The sequence below is a fragment of the Hemibagrus wyckioides genome, linkage group LG02 (genome assembly GCF_019097595.1).
Source record: "Hemibagrus wyckioides isolate EC202008001 linkage group LG02, SWU_Hwy_1.0, whole genome shotgun sequence".
In the NCBI taxonomy this organism is placed as follows: Eukaryota; Metazoa; Chordata; class Actinopteri; order Siluriformes; family Bagridae; genus Hemibagrus; species Hemibagrus wyckioides.
The window spans coordinates 10,037,196-10,058,422 of NC_080711.1; the positions used below are offsets into that span (position 1 = coordinate 10,037,196).

Genomic DNA, 21,227 nt, shown 5'->3' on the forward strand with positions numbered 1-21,227 from the left:
TAAAATTTGAAATCCTTTGTCTTAATTGTAAGCTTGCTGATAATGGATTTTCTTCACTGGTCATGGAAAATTCATAATATTTTGATGTGTTACTTAATATGAGCAAACTGGATACACTTGTACATTAGTGATTCTCGTTAATATGGTTATATGTATATTGCATGCAACTGCAAACTATGACTATGCCGTATTACACCATACTATACTGTACTGCGCTATACTATATTATAGGATTATAGGATACTATACTATGACTATATAAATACTACATCTATGTCTAATCTACACTATAAAATACCTCCAGCACTCACAAGAAATTGCTACACATTTTGTTTATATATGGAAACAGTTTTCTCTTACTTATATTTGCTTTCATTCTATTGCCTATATTTGCTTTCATTAGTTTCTTTTTTTTTCTCTCATTGCTTCCACATGCAACCTAAAGCAGCTTAACACACACTGGACACATTTGATAAATGGTTAACTTCAACTACAGACTTCAAAGCATAATCTAATCTAGTAACAATAAATCATGTTTTATTTGTCCATCTTGAGAAACTAAAATACGCGATGATGCATTCTAACTTATTATATGTCCATGACATATTCTGCATTGCTGGCTTTAGGAAATATGCCACTAATGCAGCTTTGCACTATTGCAACAATTTTGCTATTAGTTGCAACTCATACTAAGCTTTAAAAAAGAACAGAACACATATTCAAGTTTAAATGGTGTCTTGGACTATTCAGAAATTGATTACTGGAGGGTCAAGCATGGGTGCTTGAAATGTTAGCGTGTATGCAAAAGAGTTTGAAGTATCAATCATTGTTAAAACATGCTGAGAATTGTAAACAATATGGCTGACACATACCAATCAATTATACTTGGTGGAACTTAATTTACTTAAGATGCTGTAACACATGATGTGTTTTTTTTAGCTGACAATCTGTGTGCTAATCTCTAAAGGGATTTCTAAGGATGACTTGATCATCCTTGGAAAAAAAAAAAAAAGATCCTCCTTTAGCCAGTCAACATTCGGCAGGCATTTAACAAGGTTCACACTGAGCTATCTTGAATGGAATGTTCATCTGTGGCCTCTTTAGTGTTCTGCGCAGCTTGACAAGAACTTGCCAGTGTGAGTGTTACCTGAAAAGGGTGCTTGGGCCCAGCAGATATTATATATTTTTACTTAGAATTGTTTGAATGTTGCAGGGTTATGGTTAGCCCAGGGTTAGAGCTTAATCTTCAAATAACTTTGTCCTGGAACTGCATTGGGGATTTGTAGATTAATGGATATACACCACTAACTTTTATGTACAAATACTTTACGTATTACATTTTTTAAAGAAATTGTATTATTTATCCGTCAAATATGAATATCACTACGCAACATTTCAACCAGCTATCTCGCGATATTATATTGGTTAAAGAAAGGGATCAAGAGGCCTATTTTTATTTACTTAATGCCAGCACTGAGAAATAATTTTTAACTTATACCTATTGTGTTCATTTAGGTCAATCATTTCAGTTTTATATAAATTCTTCTGCAATAAAATGTCTTACTATGTATAGCACAGCTGATTAACTTAAGGTATGTATGGTTGCAGAGTTTGTTTGTTTTTTTTTACTTACATACAATTTTGATTTTCCTTCCTCAAGTTAAATGGAACAGTAACAAAAATGAGAGTTTGATTTAAAAAAGCAGAGAATATTTCACATTACATTGAATTGTATTCTAATAATTAGATATGTTATAAAACAGCACTGTAATCCTTCAGTCTATATGTGTGTATATAGACAGTTGACTAATCTTTAGGACAATCTTGATGTCCTACACTGTATTAAATTTTTAATATTAAAAGATAAAAGGGGGAAAACATTTTTAGTGAATATATAAATACATAATATTTATTATTAACATTCATTTACAGACAAAAGCCTTTTTTTAACTTGGTGTCCCACCTTGCTGACATTATTTATTATCAGCTTGCGCTTTTTTTATCATTGTTCACTCATCCAATGTATCTTTCCTTGTCACTGGAGTGGTTTTCTTCTAGAGTACACCTTTTGTACAATTATCTTGAAAGGATTTAAAGTTCATCACTGCTCCTTAAGGACTGCACTTGTATCTTTAATTAGTTTCTACAGTAACAAGTTAATAGCATATTTCATGCAACTTTGCAGATATATATTTAATACTAATAGTACAAAAGATGTACCCTTGACCCTTATACACTAAATGACAAGGAAATGCACCTCTGAGAATGTAAAAGAAAAATAAAATTAAATTAAATTTGTTTTGCAACACCCAGTAACGTGAAGGAAAAGAACATAATTACATAAAATATAGGTAGACATAGGTTCTCAGATACAATGGCAGTAAAGCATATTAGAGGTATTTATGGACAGTTAGGTCAGTACATAGTACATAGTGACATTGCAAATTTCATCGAAGTGGGACGAATAAACGATCTTATCTTATTCAGTGGTTGAGTTCCAAAATTTAATTGAAAATTGATTGAATTCAAATTGATTGAAAAGTTTGTAGGGTCAGCGTGGTTAGCACTGTTGCCACACAGCAAGAAGGTCCTGGGTTTGAACAGGCAGGGGCCTTTCTGTGTGGAGTTTGCATGTTCTCCCTGTGCCTGCATGGGTTTACTCTGGGTACTCTGGTTTCCTCCCATAGTCCAAAAACATGTACATTAGGTTGATTGGAAATTCTAAATTGCCCATAGGAGTGAGTGTGAGTGTGTGTGGTTGTCTGTCTATATGTGTCCCTGTGATGGACTGGCGACCTGTCCAGGGTGTACCCCTGCCTTTCGCCCAATGTGTGCTGGGATAGGCTTGAGCAGATCCCCGTGAGCCTAATTATGAATGTATGGATGAGAAGTTCGTTTGTTACAAGAAAGAAAGAAAGAAAGAAAGAAAGAAAGAAAGAAAGAAAGGTGATGAATGGCTTACGTGTCAATTATAAAGTATTATTACAATATTACAGACTAGCCTTATGTGTATGTCGCCCCCTACAGCCCCATAGTATGTACTGCATGTATTCTTCTTCTCTTTTACCAGGGGCGGGACTTCCGGCAGCGTGTCCAGTGTTCCTCATGGGAAAGGGTGTATGTTCGCGTGTTCCCGGCAATATCATCCAATTAAAACGAGAGTTGTAAAACGGTCCCGCCTCATATAATGATTCTAGCCAACCAGCAAGCTCGTGCCTGCCTCTGACGCTGTTTAATTTGTACTTTCATAGTCTCTTGACATGACTTACAGCCAATCACAGATCGAGATTGAGTCTGTCTGTCCAATGGTGGCTGAGGACGTAGTTCATAAGCTTATAAATGACAAGGTGACAGTTTTACACGGCGCTCATTCACTGTAGCTTCGTGTTTGTCTCCTGGTCCTTGTGTATTAAATAGGTGAGTTGAACGTTGTGGGTAATGGCTAGACGCATGGGACAAAAGGGACAAAATGTTCTTCTGGCTTTGGTGTTTTCTCTTTTTTTTTTTTTCGAGCATGAATATCTGTTAGTGCGATTCAATTCTGTAGCTAGCCTGAGCACGTAAGGACTTCTGCAGCCATTCATAGGCGGCTAACCGGCTAGCTGTGAAGCTCACTAAAGTCGCTGAACAACTTGAAATCTTTCGTGTCAAATAAACAAGTGTTTGCAGATAGTTTTCCAGGCTGTGTGTAGAGGAGTTTAGTCGTGATCACGTATTTATATACTCTTTCATCTGACACCTGTATAATGTGTAACTGCTAGGCTCTCAGGCCTAGTGTCGAGCCCTGCTGCTTCACAGGCTATAGTTAACCAACAAAGTCGGGTTAAAGATGGTCAAGGACAAAACGACCTCCTCTATTCCTTTTAAGCAGCTTGTGTATAATTTGTTAATCTCAGTGGAAAACTAGATGTAAGTATTGATGACCTTCACTCGTTGTTATCGGCGTCTCTGAGCGCCTAAATAACGGGCCATTTTGAGCTCTCCTAAGTAAGGCTTGGCCTCTCTGATTTAATATACTGTTTTGGTGTTTTTCTCTAGACTCAAGGTGATCAAAGAGGTCTCTGAACGACTAACATGAAGTCTGATTTATCTCATTTTGTTCCAATGTTGGAAACCCCTGGCTATCCTTCAGGATCCCTTGAGGGTCACCAGATCCCACTTTGATAACTAGAGGATCACCAGATCTAGAGGATCTAGAGAGAGAAAATCTGATCACAGCAACACTGCATATTACACACCTCACTATTGAGTTATAATAACTTTTAATTAAATAAATAAATGTCAACTGGTTAAATTGGAATAAAAAAATAGTGGAAAGTTCAGAAACTATGGCTCCAATAAATAAATATCTGAAATATTAGTGCATACACTACTTAAATGTGACTTATTTATTTTAATAGATTGAAAGTATTGGTGCAAAGGGTGATTATGGCCTTTTCATTTTTTTAAGCAGTTAAAGTAATCTGTCTAGATATTGTTTTCATTCTGTTGTAATGTTAATCTTTTAAAATCAGTGTACCCTTATGTTCAGGTAACCAGCACATGGTGATTATAACTGCTGAGACATCTGATCTTTTTTTGTAGAATGTTGTTCTAGCAGTGTTTTTCTTATAGCCGCAGTGATTAATTGTTTCATATTGATCTGACTGCTTGAATAATGTTAATGTATTAACCCGCATGGCTTAATTTGTCAGCTCTTTGACATTTGCTCAATGTTTGAAATAGTTAACTGTGGCAGTTAAGCAATTTCTGCATCCAGCTATTATTTGTCCACCTGGACCCTCATTTATCTTGGGTGATCCCGTCACAAGTGAAGAGTGTGACACGAAGTACAGGAGTGAACAGGGTCAAAAGTCTTAGATACTCATTGTGAGTCTGTCGCTTTGACTTATTTGGCCAAATATCACCTAATGGCTCCTGGTGCATCCTTGACACCCAGGGGTGAAGTATCTAATGAGGACTACCCAAGTAGTGTATGTCTGTATTAATGTGCCAGTTATTGAATTGTAGTAATTGGCACAGTGAAACTACATTATTAGTAACACTACATTATAGCAATGATCATGAATTTGTGTTTTAGGAGGGTAGTATAATAGTAGCTAAATTAGCGTGCAGGTCTGATGAAATAGATCAGTTTATTATTCTGATGTACACTGCCAATGTATGCAACACACTTTAATTTGTTGCTGATGTGATCTTTAAAAATATGCATTGACACACAGTCTTAAAACAGATACTCGTTTTATCATTCTGGATTCTCTCTGCTACTGTATACCTTGGTTTCTTCATATTCTTGACTATTTGACCACAGTGCAATCATCTGTTTCTCTCTCTCTCTCTAAATCAACTCTTCAGGCTTCAGACATGTATGCCTGCGCCAAGTTTGTCACTGCCCCCTCTGTGGTATGTATTCAGTGTAATCTTTAGTTTCCTTAAGGTTCCTCAATGTTTAGTCATGTAAAATGTATGTGCCTGTGTTCTGACTGGTCTGGAGAATGCAACGGGGTGCCATGTGTGTTCTTGTGACCGTCACTACAAAATATGCAAGAAATTGTATAAAATGGCATTATGCAAGAAATCAAATGACTTTCAACTGAGGAAACTCCTGTACCTTTCCTCTTTAAATAGTATATTCTCATCTATATAGAAAGTGGACGCAACTAATGAAAATGTAAAATGCAAACAATGTGATCCTTTAAACAACCTAGAGATGTTTGTGTACAGAAACACTAAGTACATCTGGGATTAGAGACCATTCCAGCTCAGGGACCCATGCACACTTTCTTGCATATGAGGACAATTTCATGTAGACAGTCCCACCTACTTCTGTGTTTTTAGAGTTGTTCCACAGTGTCCCTTAAGTGGGAGAATATTTTGTAGTTGGCTTGTTGGCAAACTATAATGAAGCCAAACATAAGCAGAGGTTGCCTAAATACATCACTGTTTGAAATGCCATCTTTGTCTCATCATTTAAAATGAGTGGCCTTTAATACAGTTCAAACATATATGTCAACTACATGAATTTCCTTGCTTGGTACCTAAAAATTTAAGTCCTATATGCAAGATCATGCATGTTTAGATGGAATTGACTTTCTTTTAACCCTATTCTTACTCGCCTCTTGTCTCCTCTCAGCTTCGTGGAGGCTCCAGAGTACTGGCCCGGCCTGCCTCCGTGTCTGTCTTTAACCGAGCTGAAGCCAGAACTGAACAGGTAAGGTTGCTGATGCTGAATGAATTGCATACACTAAATGAGTTCAAACTTAGTCACTAAGCTTGTTCATTCCTTAGGCACCCCTCTTGCCTGTGAATGGGGCATCTTTTCTGAACATGAGCCGGAGCTTTCAGACCAGTGCTGTTTCCAGAGACATCGACACTGCGGCCAAGTTCATCGGTGCTGGTGCTGCTACAGTGGGAGTCGCTGGATCAGGAGCTGGGATTGGGACAGTATTCGGTAGCCTGATCATTGGCTATGCCAGGTATGTGTTACTGGAGGAAAAAAATGAAAGTTAATATTTTGTGTTCCTAATGCTAATTAGTTTGATGTCTACAAAATGCTCTTTATGTAATTTAGTAAACTTCAAGTTATTATGGAAATTGTACAATTCTTGTAGTCAGTTGAGTCAGCTAGTCTGATTTCCCCGCCCCTTAACATTGAATTGTTTGGGACTCCTCATAACCATATTAACCATTATGTCTGCTTCTTTTTGCTGTCCTCCTGACAGGAATCCCTCCCTGAAACAACAGCTTTTCTCATATGCCATCTTGGGTTTTGCCTTGTCTGAGGCCATGGGGCTTTTCTGTCTGATGGTGGCATTTCTTATCCTGTTTGCCATGTAATTTAGACTGCTGTTATCCTGTTCTTCGCCATGACCGTCCATCCAGGGATCAGAAGCAAAGCTCACAAGGCCATGGCCATGCCATTCCAACAAACTACTAGATCTTTTCTGTTTCTCCCCTTCCTTCCCTCCATGAGGTTTTTATGTAATTTCTCACTACAGTCTGTCTAAATAAATGGGTGGGATAACTTTATTTGCCTTTTGCCTTTTTTCTTCATCCTAAGTTAAAGCTATTTAAATGGCCTGTAAATCTTTATTCTTGGATTAATGGCATCTGATTAATATGCAGATTTATGTTCAAGTCAGTGCTGAAACTAAATCACTGACTATGAACCAAATAACACTCAGGCTTTCAAAATGAACAGGCATCTTATTTTGACAGCAAAGTTGTGGTCACTGGCCATCTACCTGAATAAATAGGTGGCTAAAAAGTACCACTTTACAACCTTGAATAATGCAGTCTCACGGAAATAAGGTGTCTTTTGAACTCTGCTGTAAATTGACAAACACAATACAACTATAGCTAGGGTTTAATCCATTGCTAGCAACAATAATTACTTTGAAAATGTTATGCCCATACACCTACAAATTTCTGCAGTTCTCTAATCCGCCAACAACACTTGCCTGCAGACATGCTTTTTTAAGTTCACCACGGTGGTAAATTATTGCAATACTGCTAGTTTCTTCTAACCTCTCTTACCAAGGTGTTTCCACCAGAAGGACTGACACAGAATTGTCAATATATTTTTGAGAAAATCACAGAAGCACAGTCAGAGCACAGTTTATTCATTTAGATGTTTAACGTGAACATTATCTACAGATCTTGACACTATCTGCAGAATTTTTTGCCTTGTGCTCCTGCCATATAATTGGCTGATTATATTACTGTATGCATGCACATACTGTATGTTCCCAATAAAGTGGACACTGGGTTTAAGTATATTTACCAGTATGAAGAATTTAATCTTTCCCTGATATAAAGAAAATAGTTTCCTGACATAGATGCTTTAGGCTTGTATTTTGGATCATTTGTGTATTTCATGGGAGCAGTTTGACTAATCAAACCTGTTATTGTGTAAAAGCCCTCATTTGCATAATTAACTATTAAAGTAAAATAGATTTTGATGGTAATTTAAAGGTCATAGTAAACTGTGTTTAATGTTGCATGTCAGACATGCCTTGAAGTCAGAACCATTTCAAGCTATTAAGGGTATAACTAGTTGCTTGGGGAATGCAGATGAGTACTTTTGCTATGTAATTTAATCAAAATGCTTCCATGGAAACCTATTTCCAGCTTCTGAGCTGTTCATTAGTACAAATGGTGAGACATGTACCTGACTCTGAATGTGAGGCAGTGTGCCCGGGAGAATTCATTGTGCTGCTGCATTGTTGAAGATTGTACTTTAAACTATTATCAGGATACATGTAAATGAATCTGCTTATTGAAGCATAGACACAGAAATCAAACCATCATTAATGTAGAAATGCTTACTGTGCTTCTGAGTGCACATTTTATTGCCATGCTGCTTTAATAGTTTGATTATAAAGTTAAACACATTAAGCATTCTGATCATTAGATGGTGGAGTTCATTTCTGAAACAATGAGACAAAAAATATGAGCAGCAGTATCATCACGAACATTTGTGGATCAGGGGGAAGTAGGGTTAGGAATCATTTAGGGATCCAAAAGAGCTGGTTGTTGTTAATAAGCTGAGCCACATGAACTGAATGGGAAAAGAGCCAGAAATCCCATCACCGGAACACATTACTCTTCATATCCATCAGGGAATGTGATTGGGTCTTGAGGAAATTCCCAAATTCTTACTTAAGCCATGCTAGCTCAATACTATGCATGGACCTCATGTTGGAGAAGGAACAAATGGATTGAGGTTTCATATAGGATATACACTGACCAGGCATAACTTCAATTCAATTCCATTTTATTTTTATAGCGCTTTTAACAAAGAGCATTGTCTCAATAACATTATGACCATCTGCCTAATATTGTGTTGGTTCCTCTTTTGCTGCCAAAACAGCCCTGACCCATTATGCACTGTGTATTCTGACACCTTTCTATCAGAACCAGCATTAACTTCTTCAGCAATTTGAGCAACAGTAGCTCGTCTGTTGGATCGGATCACACGGGCCAGCCTTCGGTCCCCACTTGCATCAGTGAGCCTTGGCTGCCCATAACCCTCTCGCCGGTTCACCACTGTTCCTTCCTTGGACCACTTTTAATAAATACTGACCACTGCAGACTGGGAACACCCCACAAGAGCTGCAGTTTTGGAGATGCTCTGATCCGTGATCCTGGCCATCACAATTTGGCCCTTCATCAAACTCGCTCAAATCCTTACGCTTGCTCATTTTCCCTGCTTCTAACACATCAACTTTGAGGACAAAGTTCACTTGTTCCCTAATATATCCCATCCACTAACAGGTGCCATGACGAGGAGATAATCAGTGTTATTCACTTCACCTGTCAGTGACCATAATGTTATGCTTGATTGGGTGTATTATTAATGCTCTTTAGGTCCATTCTATCAAAGTCAATCATCTTAACTTGGACTACACCTAATAAAGAAACATCACACAGTACTACTGCAAGGAATCAGCAACATATACTATTACATTATGAAGATTATATACGAAATATTTATAAGAAAGATTACATAAGGAATGTTTCATAAGCCACATAAAAATCAATTCAAGCTATTAACAAATTCTAATTCCGAAAGTTTGACTCCACCTTCCGGATCGCTAGGTGGCGGTAAAGCACATCAAGTCAAACCGCCGAAGAAGATCGTCTTGGCTCGCTGCCCTCGCCAAGATGGTGGTATTTTTTGCCTGGCTTAACCTAAATTCTACATCTTCCGGTAGATAAACTTTATAGAAAAAAATAAAATTTTCCAGAATGATACCTTTACATATTTCGTTCATATACACTGATCTATGGAATTGCATATCTTCATTAACAAATTTACAATTTCAACAGATTTAAGCACTTTAACTTGAAATTAAAATTTCCATGTTTGTTCGTTTAGTTTCTTTATTATTGTTGTTTTTTTTTTGTCAAAAAAATCGTATGTGACTTGCAACTACTGAAAGTTGTCTCTTCAGGATGTGCGATTATTCAACATTTTTTCATGTAGAAATTACCCAGAAGACTTCGTGTGTGCGTTTTGTAGTGGCTGCATCCCTAATGGCCCTCTACACTTTACTGTGAGTGCACTACATAGGGTGCGAATTGAAAGCATTGACGCAAGCTTTGAAGTACACTAGACAGTGTATGTCAGTAGGTGGCGTTGTTCTTATTATGATTTCTCCTTACTAGAAGGAAGTAAACGACAACAGCTACGAGGAGACTACTCATAGCTGAGCACAGGGCGACGCTGGAGTCTTTAGTTGCAAAGGTGTGGCTTTTCCCATATGTTTTGTACGTGGGTTAAAAAAATATTTGCTTGAACACCAAGAGTGATCATTTTGTTACACACTGTAATCAGAGAGACGGTATGCAAAAAGGAAGTGAAACTAGGGATGATGCCATAGAAATGGTTTCTCCTCGTGCCGTTGTACAGTAGCGCCAGGTTCCTGACTGAAGAGAAATTATAAAGTATAAGAGGAAATAGGGTTGAACTGACAGCTCAAAATCCCAGAGCCATACACAGCAAAACCGAGACACCATGGCGGACGACGCTGGAGAAGAAGCCGTGGCGTCCAGTCACGGTAACGGAGCTCAGGTGTTACCGAGTTTAGGTCACTTTTTACCGTCCTCCCCCCCTCCCGCAGTGGCTGCAGAGACCGGCCTGGCCGCAGCGTCCCCCGGCGTAGCGCACCACATCACCACGGACATGGAAAGCCAGGAGAGCGGCGTTGTGAGCTCGACCGGCCCGGTGCTAGCAACCGTGCCGCCATCTCTGCCGCCGAGCATCGGCCTGGGGCTAACCGGGGCCCCGGCGAATCTGGCTGGAGCGGGTCTTCTGTCTCAGATTCACGCCACGTCCTGGGACCCTACACTGAGCACCGATTGGGACAACGAGAAAGCGTCGCAACAGTGCATCCTGCGGATAAAGAGGTATCATAACGCTAGCATGCTAACTTAGCTAGCCCAGCCGGGATGCTTATAATTAACCTCAAATTCTGCTTACTAACGTTACTCAGTAATGAATTATCCCATTACCTTATTTGTTTTTATCGCAGTACATTTGCACTATTTTCCTTAAAACACCATTTATCTCTAAACTCTGCCTCAGTTACTACCAATGTTTATATAAAGTAAGACCTGAATGCCATTCAGATTCTCGTATCCTCCTGATGATACCTGAGTGTAAATATGAGAGAGAGGGAATCCGTTAAAATGAAGTCTTTTACAATTTTCTTTCACGATTCGTTAACCGTCTCTTTCATATTACGCTTTTTTTAAGTTTCTTCCTAACAAATAGTAAAAAGAAGGATATAAGACTTTGTTTGTGCTTTGCTTTTCATAAATGTTTACAACGGAACAGAATATAAAAGTAATGTGTCATGTTTGGTGAACTTTTGGTTCCCAGCTAGCCTCTTAGCCGCCTAGCTCGCTAGCTAAGACGTGTATTTGAAATCATATTTCGGTTGCTTGTATTGTCTTATCTTATCTATCTGGCAGGCAAACTTCGACAAACTGTGTGCTTAAGTCAAATTATGTCGGTTTATGTTGATAAACTCGCTTAAACGGTAGAAGCAAGTTAACACGCAGTTTAAATGAAGATATTGTCGTAGCTAACAGTGAGTCATTTAGTGAGACTGGGAGTCGATTCAAAAAAGGAGCCGACTCCACACGATGAATTTGATTCATCAAGCTGATAGTGTTTTACTTTGGAAAGAGAAGTAAATAAATAAAGTCTCTTGAGGTTACCTACCTGAAGAGTAAGGGTATTGTAATTCATACTGTTAATTACAACAGTGTATTATGTACTTATTGGTATTTTTAGATGCCATATCCGGTTATGTCATAAAATGTTTTGAATTGATTCACCAAACCTGAAATTTGAACAAGAATGTTACTTTCTTGCATTTAGCTGCTACTGTGCACAATTTGTGGCCAGGTTTTGTAACCCTTAAGAAATTCGTGTTGCTACATCACAGCTTCAGGATCCCCCGTTAAGTCCTTAAGGTTTGTTTAGATTTTTGCGTTTTTCCCATGCCCCTATGGGTTTTCTCCTGGTTCTTTGGTTTCCTCCCATTTACTGCTCCCAAATCCTTACTTAATTTACTTTATTTGCTTACTTATTTCAGTTATTTAGAGCATAATTTTTAAAAGTAGATAAAACACTAACAACAGAAAAGAACATCTTAATTTAGTGCGGAGACTTTGAGCTAGACCTTCTCGTCCAGCATCAGTGCATGACCTCACGAATGTGCTTCTAGAGGAATGGTCAAAAATCCTAAACCTTATGGAAAGCCTTCCCTGAAGAGTTGAAGATGTTATAGCTGTAAAGGGCAGACCAGCTCCATGTTAAATTCATTTGCATGTAAAAGCAGACTTCCCAGTTTTGGCCTGACTCACAGTCTCCGCACTAATTCATCCCAAAGGTGTTCTATAGGGTTGAGGTCAGGACTCCAGGTCAGTCAAGTTCCTCCACACCAAACTCGCTCATCCATATCTTTATGGACCTTGCTTTGTGGACTGGTGTACAGTCTTGCTGGAACATTAAGGGGTCATCCCCAAACTGTTCCCACAAAGTTAGGAGCATGAAATTGTCTAAAATATCTTGCTATGCTGAAGCATTAAAAGTTCCTTTCACTAGAACTAAGGGGCCAAGCTCAACCCCTGAAAAACAACCCCTGAATTCAATGATTTGGAGGGGTGTCCCAAAACTTTTGGCAATATAGTGTATTAACATGCATGCTATAATTTGCATGCATATATTTAGAGCATTATCTAAATAAAGAGACCAAGGTCATTCAGGTTCAGGTTGGATTTGCCAATAAAAAGTGTTGAGAGGTTAAACATGATTTATATATTTTCTGCCCATAAATCTGTAAATATTGTGAACATTTGAATGGTATTTTAACAGTGAATTTTGTCCTGACAACTCACCTGGAAATATATTAAGCATGATGCTTTACATTTTGGATGAAACTGATGAGTATGTTTTAAAAGTAGCAAGCAGTCTTGCAGCTGTAATTGTAAAAATACAATGTAATGTAGGCTTTAGGAAAAATTCCATAGCGAGAAACTGAATTAAATTGTGACCAAACTACACTAGATGTGATAGATAGGCTGTAGTGCTTTAGGCAAATTCTGCTTCTGCAACTGATCTAGCAGTCCACTTTCCAACGCCCTGGGGTGTAAATTTGTATGGCAGCTGATAATATTTTTTTTTCTAGTAACCAGAAGGTATTGAGTTTAAACAACAGTCTGTATGTTCTGATCACCTTGGATTCCACCAAATGAAAAATATCTTGTATTGATACACTCCAGTCTCAAATTGGTTTAATTCGTGATTCTGGCTTTTTTAAGCGAAAAATTGTGACTGAACAGACAATTTCTTATATTAACGTTATATTATTATTTTAGTTTTTTTAGTTTTGAATTATAAACGATGCAAAACAATGTGCATTTATGTCTGTGCAAAGCTGTTAAATAAACAAAATGTAAGCAATTTTTTTTTTTCAAGCTTTGGTTTACTTTATGGGTTGCACAATTTGGGGGTTCAATCATGGCAATAACTTTACATGCATATTTAATAGAATGATATGGAGTGATGATTTCTACAATGTGAATCACACATTTTAGTGAGGCATATAGTCAATTTTTGATGCACCGTTACACACTGAATAAATGTAAATGTAAAATTCTAATCCTAGAACCTGGGTGCATTTCTTTTGCTTTATTTGTAGACTTGGTAAAAGTAGAGCAGATTGCACTATATTTTCGCTTTGCCAGAGATAAGCCTTTTCCAAGGAAAGCAATCAGGTCCCCCGAGAGAAATCCTCTTGATGCTGACTTCAGGCAGAGTTACAGTAAATGTGAGGCTGTAGCCAACGATTCTGTCAGTAGACTTGGCAAAATTCCTCGGATTTGTAGTAGAGTGGGCAGAGTGATATACAGTTTTGCCAGTTGGCAATGAAGTATACATGTTAAAGACTAGTATGCTTTCCAAATGGAGATGATGTGTGAACTACTGAGTATGGAGTCACTTAAAATAAGCCAGATACGGTTCATATGTGTTCATTTAGGAAGTATTTGTTTATTTGCTTTTTTTAGTTGTAGTCACTGTAGGTCCCTGGTTTTATCCTGAACTCAGGTTACTGTCTGTATTTATCTGAATGTTCTCTATGTATGTGGGTTAACTCCCAGTTCCCAAAGATATTGCATTAGGCGGATTGGTACAATAACATGCCCTAGGTGAGCGTCTCATATCCAGTGTATTTGGGATATGTAGGATCTAGATCCATCACAATGCTGAACTGGATACAGAATCTATTGAAGATATTAAAAAAAAAAAAAAAATTAAAGGCATTCATTGTTGAACACTGCCACATGACCCTGGAGGTGCATATCTATTAGGGACACCTAAAACAGAAAAAAAATAGGACAATGGACCATTTGCCACAAGGAGAATGATTATTTTCATATTGACTTTCTTTTATTTCACTGATCTCTGTTTTTATCCACATGCAGAGACATTATGTCCATCTATAAGGAACCGCCCCCTGGCATGTTTGTGGTTCCTGATCCTCATGATATGACCAAGGTGAGCTTTGAATAACTAATAACCCTCAGCTCAGTGTTGAATTGCTTAAAATGCCATTTTGAAAGGCAGTAGGGTTTTTGACCGTTTCAAAACTTCAAATATCAACTTCAATATCAAAATCATAAATTCTATACTGATTTTTTTGTCTCCATATGTGTTTGAAATGTATATTCTATGAATTGGGAAAAGCATTGTTAATAACATTATTGCACTGACATTTCTGTCTTCCGCAGATCCATGCACTAATCACAGGTCCTTTCGACACACCATATGAAGGTGGCTTCTTCCTTTTCCTGTTTCGTTGCCCCCCTGACTATCCCATCCACCCACCACGAGTCAAACTCATCACCACTGGACACAACACAGTCCGTTTCAACCCGAACTTCTACCGCAATGGCAAAGTTTGCCTGAGCATTCTTGGGTAAACGTTTACACTCCACCACATAGCACAATATTCAAGTGATGTTGGCACAGTTGTAGTAAAGTTTTGGTATTGTGTTGTTGTTGTTGTTTTGTTTTTTTTGCTTCAATAAAGAAAGAAAACACTTTAGGATACAGCTCTGATTTAAAAGAACAGTATCTATATAGGATTAATTAAAGTATGTTTAAAATCACAAGAAATCTTTGTTCAGGAATTGCACAGATGGATGAATTGTTGATTTGAGGGGAAAATACATAAAGAAATTTTGCTGTGAAAACAGACCAGTCTTGGAACCAGGTTGTCTGAAACTTAAATACGACTTCTCTGTGCCATGCATTTGATATTCAGGACATGGACTGGGCCAGCCTGGAGCCCTGCTCAGAGCATCTCCTCAGTCCTTATCTCTATCCAGTCCCTGATGACAGAGAACCCATACCACAATGAGCCAGGCTTTGAGCAGGTATTTATGTCTCAACCCCACTGGAGTATATGTTTAATAATTTTGGATTTTGTTTACTAGACTAATTAAACCTATGGAAGCTGTTTCTATTAATCACTGACCTTGACATATTCCCATGTTTTTCAACCCCCATCCTGGAGTACTGCAGTTTTGTAGATTTTGTTTTCTACCTGCTCCCAGATTAACCAGTTAAGCTCACTAGTTAATTAAAAAGCCTGAGATAGGGGGAACAGAGAAGAGAAAACGCCAAGATGTGTAGTACAGGGAAATACCGCTCTTTTAAAATCATCATCATTGCCACAATTTCCTGCCTATAAGATTCAGTTTCATTATGCAGACACTTTGACTGAATCGAACAGGACAGTAGTATAAATAGGGAAACATAGCAATCCTGAAGAAAAGTCTTATCCAAATATTATTTCATCTGATATCTAATTTTGGTTATAATGGGTTTTTTTTAAAACTTTCTTTTATCACCATCACATAATGGTTACCAAATGGGAAGGGTTAAGTCTAGCACAGACAATTATTGGTTTCTTGGGCTCCCAGCAACAGATGGCTGTGACATCTTCAGGATGCAAGCACACCAACTCCCAGCAATAGGGTTAACGGTTTCCTGTGCACCTTTATGTAATAAAGTTAAAAAAATTGTTAGTTTTGCTGATTTAATGGTTTTTGTATTTGTTAGGAGAGGCACCCAGGAGACAGCAAGAACTACAATGAGTGCATCCGCCATGAGACAATGCGTGTGGCTGTTTGTGATATGTTGGAAGGAAAGGTGCCCTGTCCAGAGGCCTTGTGGTTAGTAACAATGCATTTTAGTATTTTAATTTTAATGTAAAAAAAAAAATGTAACTGTGTAAAAAAAATAAATAATGAAACTAAGATCAATCATGTCGGAGCCTTTTCCACTCTCACTGTGAAATGACAAATTAACTGAAAAACAATCACCTGGGTACAAACGTGTACACCCTTTTATAATTGGGTATGTGGCTGTTTTCAAAATAAACAAATCACAATCAAGCTAATGTTCAAAAATGTCTAATAAAGATCAGCTGTTTTTGTAGGATTTTCTCCAAAAATGCATTTCTCCACATTCAACCGACCGCTTCTAGCCATGGTCCTCAAAGATCTTACAAATCATGTGTGGCATCTAACGTGTTGAAAGGTATCAGTCAGGAGAGAGATATGAAATAATTTCCAAAACATTAGCAGGACCATAACCTTAAAGCCAGTCATCAACAAATAGAGAATATGGAGCATCACAGTGACATCACCAAGAACAGGCTATTCCTCCAAAATAAGAACAAGAAAAAACTTACCAGGAAGTCTACCAAGGGACCTACAGCAACACTAAAAGAGCTACAGGAATATCTGGCAAGTAATAATTAGTCTGTGCATGTGACAACAATCTCTCAAGTCTTCAGATGGATGGGCTATGGGGTAGAGTGGCTAGACAGAAGCCCTTTTTTAAAAAAAAAAAAAAAATCTATAAATAAATCATGTGGCAAAACGTTTTATTGTCTAATGAGACTAATTAAAAAAGGTAAAACAATTTCACATAGTATGTTAAAAATAGTACATCACTAACCACATGGTGTAGCATGGTGGTGGTAGCATCATGCTTTAGGGCTGCTTTTCTTCACCTAAAGCTGGGGTTTTTATCAAGGTGGAAGGAATCATGAACAGTTACAGATACCAGTCAATTTCAGTGCTCAACCTTCAGGTGTCAGCTAATAAGCTGAAGATAAAAGGGAATTTCACCCTTCAGCAAGACAGACACCCAAATAAATACAACCAAATCAACTTTCAGCGTAACCAAAAGAAGCTTAAATGTTTTTGGATGACCCATCCAGAGCCCAATTTGATGGCGCTCTGTTTGACAAGAGAGAATGGGAAATTATTGACAAGAAGGATAGAAAAGAAACAACAGAAAAATGTAGCTTGGTCTGGTAGAACCAGAAATTGGTGACGACATGAATCAGCCAATTGTGTGTCTACAGTCCAGGCTGGTGGAGGTGGTATGATGGGTGTGGGGAATGTTTTCTTGGCAGACTTTGAGCCTTTTAATAGCAATCATCGCTTGAATGCCACAGCGTATTTAAGTATTGTTGCTCACTTTGTGCATACTTTCAATTTGCTATCTTCTAATGGCTCCTTCCTACATGATAATGCACCGTGTCACGAAATAAAAATCGCCTCAAACTGGATTTATGAAGTTCATTTTCAGTCGCCTTCCAAGTCACCAGATCTGAATCCACTAGAACACCTTTGGGATGCTGAAGAACAGAAGATTCACATTATGAAAGTGCACTTCAAAAAAATCTGCAGGAATTGTGTAGAAATCATGTCAACTTAGACTAGAATCTCAAAGCAATGTTTCCAGTATTATGTCAAATCCATGCAATGAAGGATTGAGACGGTTTTGAGAGTAAACAAAGGCCCTAACCTGTATTATATAGTGCTCTTAATAAAGTGCTCTGTGTGTGAATATTGCTAAAGATTTATAGTGCTGTCATAAGCTTTCTAAGAGGAAGTGTTAATGCTCTGGGCTACTTATCAGAAGGTCTGGGGTTCAAAGCCCAGCAAAGCCACGCTCCCACTTTTGGGCCCTTAAACAAGCCCTTTAACCCTCTGTACTCAATTGTATCATAGCTGAGCATGCAGTCTGACTTCATCTTCCTAGCAAGATGAAATATGCAAAGAAAAGAATTACCCTAAGCTGTAATGTATAAATGACAAAATAAAGGCTTGCTGCTGCTGATACATAAACATATTTTGATGTTTTGCTGAAGAAAACTTTAGTAAGACAGAATAGGAATATCTTCTTTTTGGTTAGAAAAATTGGTTATAAAAACCACTAATTTCTATTCCTCTGTTTTTCAGGAGTGTGATGGAAAAGTCTTTTTTGCAGTACTATGACTTCTACGAAGGTGTTTGCAAAGAACGTCTTCACCTACAAGGACAAAACATGCAGGTACTGGTATATGAGTGAATACAATTACTAAGACATTTTAAAACAAAGGGAATGAAAATGAAGCACATCTTGGCAGATATTTAAAGAGGTAGATTTATCGCAACTCACCTATAATCTTTTGCATAAAGATTTTGTCATTTCCTTTAAATATACACTCTAAACAATAGTTATATGTTGAATTTAGGAGAAATATTGTCAGCAGTTCACAAAAAACTTAACAAAACTGTTCATCTCACCAATACATGCACCTGTAAGAAAAAAAACATAAGAAACTGATTATTTTGCAGTGGTCTCTCTATTTATTTATTTATTTATTTTCCAGAGCTGTGTATATTACAATTTGTTCACATCTCACTATATTTTTTACAAAATAAGAGCTTGTCATGTTACAGAGAAACCCCAAAGTTTTTAAATCTGTTTATGTGGAACATCCACCATAAAGATAACACTGTGTTGTTGGACCACATTACTTTACTGGATAAGTTGCATCCTAAAAACTTGAAGATAAATTAATGTTAAATCAATGTTTGCATCTCCTGTAGTGTTCAGGTGAAAACCTTTTTTAGTTTACAAGCTACAAAATAAATCATTGTACAAGATAAATGTTATCTTTCAACAACACAACAGTGAAAAAAGCAAGGCCAATAAATAAACAGATTGTAAAGATATTTTGCTCTGATTTGGACTAAATCAGATTTGGACTGATTTGGAGATGAGACAAAAAAAAAAACCAATATCATAGCATACTCTAATCATTTCATTTAATCATTGATTTGTGAGAGTTAAAGAATATTTACAAAACCAAAACGAAATGTTTTCTTGGTATAAGCATCTTCATTTTGTCTTAAAAGTATGCAGACATTTGCATATTACGTTTCTGTGTTTTGCTCTTCCCAGGATCCTTTCGGAGAGAAGAGAGGCCGTTTTGACTACCAGGGTCTGTTGGCGCGTCTCAGTGCCACACAGAGGCGATTGCGGGAAAAATGCTCTCCTGAGGACAATGACGGTGACTCAGATTCTGACACCAGCTCATCTGGAACAGACCCAGACAGCCAGGGCAGCTCCCAGCCGTAGAGTGGCACAACGGAAATATGAGAAAGCATTTGTCTTTCCCGCACCTCGGACGCTTTTTAACAAGCAAAACGCACAGAGATTGAGAGACGTTTTGGAGTCTGATGATTAGCACAGGATTAGTCTAGTTCCTGGTTCTTTTGAACGGTTTGTTTTTCCTCTCCTTCTCTGCTAGCCAGTGGTTGCCTCTTTTCTTCGCTGAGGGAGAGATGTCGAGTCATTTATGGGAATGGGACTAGAAGATGCAATGTGTATATGTGTGTGAGAGAGATGCTATGAGTGTCAGCAGTTCAGCTCCGCTTATCGGAGCACATATTTACGTACCCCATTTTTCACGTCATCTGGTGGTCATTCACACACACTAGAATAAGAGCTACTTCCACCTCAGTCCTGAATAGGACACCATACATTGTAGTGCTCTGGTACCACTCCAGCACTCTGTTTCCTGGTCTTATTTCTGTTCACTTAATGTCTTCATGGTAATCTCAACATTTATCCATTACATCATTACAAATATTTTGAATATTATGAATGGAGTTGGTTAATTTTGACAGGAGTTCATAATAAATTGCTTTACCTGATCTAAGAAAAAAGGCTGATGCAACTAAATGTAAATACTTAAATATTGTGCATAGAAAAATCTTTATTTTACTGTCAATTGTGCATTAAATGCTATTGAAGAGACTTTGTGTGTTGGTATATTTTGGTCAGTAAGCTCATCAGCTCTTAATTTGGGTTATGTGTTGTTGGGGAGAGTTGTCCTATTTGTATTTTGTTTGTACAGTCAAAGAACCTTATTCCTGTTTAGCCTGATTAAATATGTTGGTTGAATAAGAACATAAGGGCTCTCCTTTCTTTGTATAAAATGTTTGAACTCGCACGTTTTTGAGACCTAGTACATAATCTGTCTTATTGACCTCTAATGTATTTACTTTATTGGTAAAATCTAACTCTATCCTTGTTCAAAGTTGTCTGTGGTCTTTTGTCTTTGCACTATACAATATTTTCTACTACAAATTTATAATGTATAGAAATTCCTCTGAAGGGCTCATGTGACTCCTTTGCCTCCCAATGTTACAGAAATGCAAGATCTTCAGGATCTTTTCTGCATGTAGCCTTATATCGGGATTGTGATTTTGAGCCCAAGAGATCAGTTTTTTTTTAAATATTCAATGATTGTTTAAAAATGAACAGTTTGGTTTGAGAGTGATGGAAACAAGAACAATAAACGTTGACAATTAAATCTGTCCAGCAGATGGTGCTACTAAACAACTGTTCCGTAACTGCTCACTTTATTAAGAACACTACACTAAAACTGTAAAGGATCTTCCTAACCTCTGGTTTTTGTCGCATGGAATTCTTACGCATGATTTTGGAATTGCAGATTTGAGAATCTCCATACGAACATGACTTAAAAAGGGGCCAAATGTGTACCAAGAAAACATTCCCCACACCGTTACACCACCAGCAGTGAGCCAGAACTGTTAACACAAAGCAGATGGGGTCCATGGATTCATGGATTGGAGTTATGCCAAATTCTGACACTACCATCTGCATGTCGCAGCAGAAATCAACATTCATCAGACCAGGTGATGTTTTTCTAATCTTCACCTGTCCATGTTCAGAAATCCTGTGCCCACTGTAGCCTCTGATTCCTCTCAGATTCCTCTTCCTGGCTGACAGTGTGGTCTTCTGCTGTTGTAGCCCATTTACCTCAAACTTTCAT

The 21,227-nt window shown here is 37.8% G+C and overlaps 2 protein-coding genes across 2 annotated transcripts; both read left to right on the forward strand.

Moving 5' to 3' along the window:
* Positions 1 to 3,306: 3,306 nt before the first annotated feature.
* On the forward strand, positions 3,307 to 7,029 carry atp5mc1 (ATP synthase membrane subunit c locus 1). Its single transcript, XM_058375521.1, has 5 exons — positions 3,307 to 3,417; positions 5,356 to 5,403; positions 6,134 to 6,211; positions 6,289 to 6,476; positions 6,723 to 7,029. The coding sequence occupies exons 2-5, from the start codon at positions 5,365 to 5,367 to the stop codon at positions 6,835 to 6,837; spliced, it is 420 nt and encodes a 139-aa protein (XP_058231504.1). The 5' UTR covers positions 3,307 to 3,417; positions 5,356 to 5,364; the 3' UTR covers positions 6,838 to 7,029.
* Positions 7,030 to 10,161: 3,132 nt separating this feature from the next.
* ube2z (ubiquitin-conjugating enzyme E2Z) lies at positions 10,162 to 20,699 on the forward strand. Its single transcript, XM_058374392.1, has 7 exons — positions 10,162 to 10,911; positions 14,500 to 14,572; positions 14,806 to 14,993; positions 15,342 to 15,453; positions 16,142 to 16,254; positions 18,340 to 18,430; positions 19,328 to 20,699. Exons 1-7 carry the CDS (start codon positions 10,520 to 10,522, stop codon positions 19,502 to 19,504), a joined length of 1,146 nt encoding a protein of 381 aa, XP_058230375.1. The 5' UTR covers positions 10,162 to 10,519; the 3' UTR covers positions 19,505 to 20,699.
* Positions 20,700 to 21,227: the final 528 nt, after the last annotated feature.